Source organism: Mus musculus, chromosome 4 (assembly GCF_000001635.26).
Source record: "Mus musculus strain C57BL/6J chromosome 4, GRCm38.p6 C57BL/6J".
NCBI classification, from domain to species: Eukaryota; Metazoa; Chordata; class Mammalia; order Rodentia; family Muridae; genus Mus; species Mus musculus.
Genome location: NC_000070.6, coordinates 107,174,097 through 107,178,629, shown reverse-complemented (window position 1 = coordinate 107,178,629; position 4,533 = coordinate 107,174,097). Strand labels below are relative to the sequence as shown.

The 4,533-nt window shown below is 46.5% G+C and overlaps 1 protein-coding gene across 3 annotated transcripts in view; it reads left to right on the top strand.

Annotated features, from left to right (window-relative positions):
• The first annotated feature begins 263 nt into the window (after window positions 1-263).
• Tceanc2 (transcription elongation factor A (SII) N-terminal and central domain containing 2) overlaps window positions 264-4,533 on the top strand; it is a 44,205-nt gene continuing 39,935 nt past the window's right edge. The window contains exons 1-3 of one of the 3 annotated variants that reach the window (XM_017320351.2): window positions 283-392; window positions 926-1,065; window positions 2,006-2,156. Coding sequence is in view for 2 of the 3 variants with exons in the window: in NM_025617.2 (NP_079893.1) it covers window positions 967-1,065 (99 nt within the window). In the remaining variant the exon portion in view is untranslated. Of the gene's footprint in view, window positions 393-444; window positions 691-925; window positions 1,066-2,005; window positions 2,157-4,533 lie in introns of those variants that run through there. The other 2 variants (NM_025617.2, XM_006503274.3) reach the window with 2 other exon arrangements.

The window sequence follows — 4,533 nt, the reverse complement described above, 5'->3', positions numbered from 1 at the left end:
GCTTCCGCCTCCGAGAGCTCCTCGGCCCCGCCCCGGTCCGCCCAATCGGCTGCCTCCTGGCCGGTCTCTGGGACGGAAAACCTCTCGTGGGCGGGCTTGGGGACCCGGCCGACCATCTCAGCCTTGGGCTCAGAGCCGCGCCTGCCCCTTTCTCCGTGCCAGGCCGACTGGGGCCAGTAGTTCTCGGCGGCTTGGAGCGAGCTGAGGGGTGTTGCTTCCCTCAACCACAGCTTCCGCACGCCTCGCAGTGCGTTCTGGGAAGTGTAGTTCCTGCGGGTCACCAGCGAGGAACTGGGCCCCGGAAGAAGTGTACAAATAGTTACAACGCGCGGCCCGGGTGGAGGTCCCGAGGAGTCAAGAGACCAAACAGCGTAGGCAGGCTGATTTTCCCGGTGGGTCTCACGTCGAGCTCTGATTGGATAAGCCCTTTCCAGGCCTCCTAGTGCTGGGGCCAAGGCCTTGCTCGTGGAAGGGTTGGGATTCTCTGACACACAACACTGGTTTCTGAAGCAGCTTCTGTATTGCGCCGGGGTCTGGAGATGGTTGTTGTGGGCCTTAGAGTAATTCTTAGGATTGGGGCTGCCGCGGAGTGGGTGTAAAGAGGGGTTCACTGAGCCCAGTGGAACCCTAACTTCATCACAACTCAACCTGAACTGGAAAAGGATTTCAGAAGTCACCCCATTACCCCGGGTAGTGGAATCCAACTCCCTCCCTAGCATGCCCCTCTGGATCTTAGGAACTTAACCCAGGAAGTAAACTTAATTATAGTTTCAGAAGAGATTTCCTCTTTCGAGAAGAAGTCTTATTTCCTGTAAATACCATCCAAAAGCCTTCATAATTCAGACGTGTTTAGAAAATCCAGTCGTGTCACTTCTGGGAATACACATCTCAACCTTAATAAAGTTTCACCCTGTTTCTTGAATAGAATACTCCTCAAGCACCTGAAGGTAGGCGGAGCCCCCAGCAATGGATAAATTCGTCATTCGAACGCCTAGGATCCAGAATAGCCCGAAGAAGAAACTCGGAGAAAAGGTTTACAAGCAAGCCACGATTGAGTCGTTGAAGGTGAGAAGGAATGTGGGGTCAGAGAAAATGTGCACAGGACTGTCATAAAGAGATAGGGCCAACAGGTTCCATTGTAGGGAATCATGACTTTTTGTTAAGCACCCTTCAGGGACCATTTTTCTTTCTTACATACCCTGTACAGACTTTTATCAGTTCCTGTACCTCTGCTACCCTGAATTAATCCAATTCTGGCTTTAGGGTATGGTTGCTAGCTGACAGGATCACTACCCCCCTTTGTTAAGTTTTTTCTTTTTAAGATGAATTTTTATTTATTTATTTTGGTTTTCAAGACAGGGTTTCACTGTGTAGCCCTGACTGTCCTGGAACTCACCTGTAGACCAAGCTGACCTAGAACTCAGAAATCCCCCTGCCTCAACCTCTCAAGAGCTGGAATTAAAGGCTTGTGCTACTATTCCTGGCCAAGATTTATTCTTATGTGTGTCTGTGTCTGTGTGTGGATATGGTCACTAGTGGCTTTGGCTCTCTTTGGAGCTGTAGTGATAGTGATTGTGCACTACCTAAAGTAGAAATTTGAGGTCCTGGAAACTGAACTAAAGTCCTCTGCAAGAGCAGTATGTGGCAGGAATTCTAGTAGAATCATTGGATCTAGGGAAAACATTAGGATGAAATAGCTGTTGTTCACTCTGTCTAGGGTAAACATCAGAATGAGTGGCTGTGTTCTAGAAGTACTTGGACCTTTAAGAAATCAAGCTGACAGCGATTGTTTTCTGTTAGCTATAGACTTGTTTTTCTGAAGGAGCTGTACAGCCTTTGGTCACAAGACAATTCTGGGACACTTAGAACATCCTGCATTATTGAGCATTGCAAACAGTACACTATAAAGGCTAAACTTGCAGGGGTGTGATGTTTTCCTTCACAAAACATCTCTCCAGCCCTGTTGTTTTTGCTTTTGCATGGCTTTTTGTGGTTCGGTCCACAGAGGCTGGACCTCCTCCTGCCAGCAAGGCCTTAATATGTCCTGCAGTGTCTCTCTTTCTCCAAATGACCTGTGAGACTCAGAACACCGACAGCAACACCTGCTCTCAACCACCCCTGAGCCATCATCTCTCCATCCGAAAAGTTTTTCTCAGGTATATTAATTTTTTAAGTAGGATTCTATATACCAGTGGGTAAAATGACCCTTTCACAGGGGTTACCTAAGACTATTGGGAAAAGACAGATATTTATGTATTTACAATCATACCAGTAGCAAAATTGCAGTAATGAAGTAGCAATGAAAATAACTTTATGGTTATTATTTATGGAGATCAACCCAGCATGAGGAACTGTATTAAAGGATTAGGAAGGTTGGGAGCCACTGCTCTAGACAGACCTAGTGCAGTGTGAATGGTGATGCTTTATAGTGGTCCGACACCTTATATGTAGTGTTTTGGCCAGAATTGTAGCACAGGGCTTCATGACTCATGGCTCCACAGGCCCACCCTGGACCACAGAGACTTAAATGTGCTGTTTGCTTGCGGGAACTAAGCTTGATTTTAACTAGTTAGGAAGGGGCAAGGACTATTTACAAATAATCAGTCAAGCACACCGGTAGCCTTGCACTTAGAGGGCTAAGGCAGAAAGATGGAGCGTGCCGGGCATGATGGTGCACGCCTTTAATCCCAGCACTCGGGAGGCAGAGGCGGGCGGATTTCTGAGTTCGAGGCCAGCCTGGTCTACAAAGTGAGTTCCAGGACAACCAGGGCTACACAGAGAAACCCAGTCTCGAAACCACCCCACCCCCCCCACCCCCCAAAAAAAAGAAAGATGGAGCATTCAAGAACATAATGGGTTGAGAGCAAGACTTTTTTGAGAAAGAGAAAGAGCTATGTTAGGGTGTAGCTCAGTAGTAGAGTGCCTGCTTGCCATGTGTGAAGGGTCCCCAGTCAGCCTCCGTTACCACCCACCCACCCCCAAATGGAAAGCATCAGTCATGTGACTGCTAAATGAACTGTGATATACTGGGAGCAACTTGCAGAGAGTCCTTTTGGTCACTTTGCCTTTCCTGCATTTCTGGCTTCTTTTGACTTTTCCTCCTTGGCTTCTCTATCCATGAGTTCTGCCTTGTTTTGTGTGCTTAACCAAGGTGACTATATCCATCCCAAGACTCTGTGTGTAAGTGACACCCCTGCTCCTCCAGTCTAGATATCTAAGGCTGAGAGGGCATCTGGGGCTGCAAACGGTGGTGGTAAGGCAGTGTTCTGAGTACTTAGCTTAGGTCCTAGAGATGTTCTTTTCCTGGGTGCCCTTCTAGACTCGCCAGACCTGCATTAGAGAGCAGTGAAGGAAGAGGGCCTGCCAAGACAGTTTTGGGAGTGAGGACAGAGCTGGGGATTAAACCTCTTGAATGCTGAGTATGGAGCTGTATCTAGATCACCAGCCCCCATACATCTATAATCCTTTTGCTAGGAATCTTTACTTATTCCATTGTCTTGGAAACACTATGGTATAGTGATGAAGAATATGCTGGAGCCAGGCAGGCAAGATGGCTCAGCAGGTTCAAGGTGCTTGTTGCCAAGCCTGAAGATTTTAGTTCAGTCTGGAGAACCCCATGGTAGCAGGAGAGGACTGCCTCCCATAGCTTATGCTTCTGTCCGTCTCCCAGGTACAAAACCACTCTGATCTGAGGAAGATGGTCTTTGTGTCGTTCATCTAACTTAAGTATGCTCCTCTTACTGCACACACTTCGGCTTTTTCAAAACTGCGTGTGTGTGTCCTGCTGCACTCTGAGCTTCGTGAACATGTGTGCCCTCTTGGTTTTGTCCCTACTGACTGGACATGTAGGATATCTTTCTAAACAACCAGGTCACCTAGAACTCTACAAGTTTTGTCATTACACATGAGGTCTTTCCTGTTTGGCTCCAGCATGACTTATGCTTGTGGCTCTTCATTTATGTGAGAACTTTCTGGCTATGCCCTCTTTCTCTCTCTCTTTCTTTCTTTTCTTTCTCTCTCTCTCTGTCTCTGTCTCTCTCTGTCTCTCTTTCTTTCATTTGTCCATCCGTCCATCTGTCCGTCTGTTCATCCATCCTTTTCTTCCTGCATGTCTCTTTTAAGCTGTTAGGGCTTTCTTTTGAGTTGGTGCTAGTCCCTTTTCCTATAAAATCTTTTTCTTTTTATAGAGTTAATTTCTCATTTTTCTACTCAATCAAGAACTACTTTCCTTGGAAACTTAGCTCATAAGTTACATACAGGGACTCTGAGATATTTACCTCTGAATGTATTAGTGTCTGGTATATATTAAAGTCATCAAGCATTTGTTAAAATTGAGCATTGAAATGTCTTCTGCCTCCTCAAAGGGAGTTGACCCTCCCATCTTCAGTTCTCTCTCTCTCTTTAAACTTTTGTTCATTTTTTAATGTATATGAGTATTTTACCTGTGAGTATGTATGCACCATGCACATCCAGCACCTGTGGAAGCTAGACACTAGCATCAGATCATCAGAGGTCTGGAACTTCAGACCATTG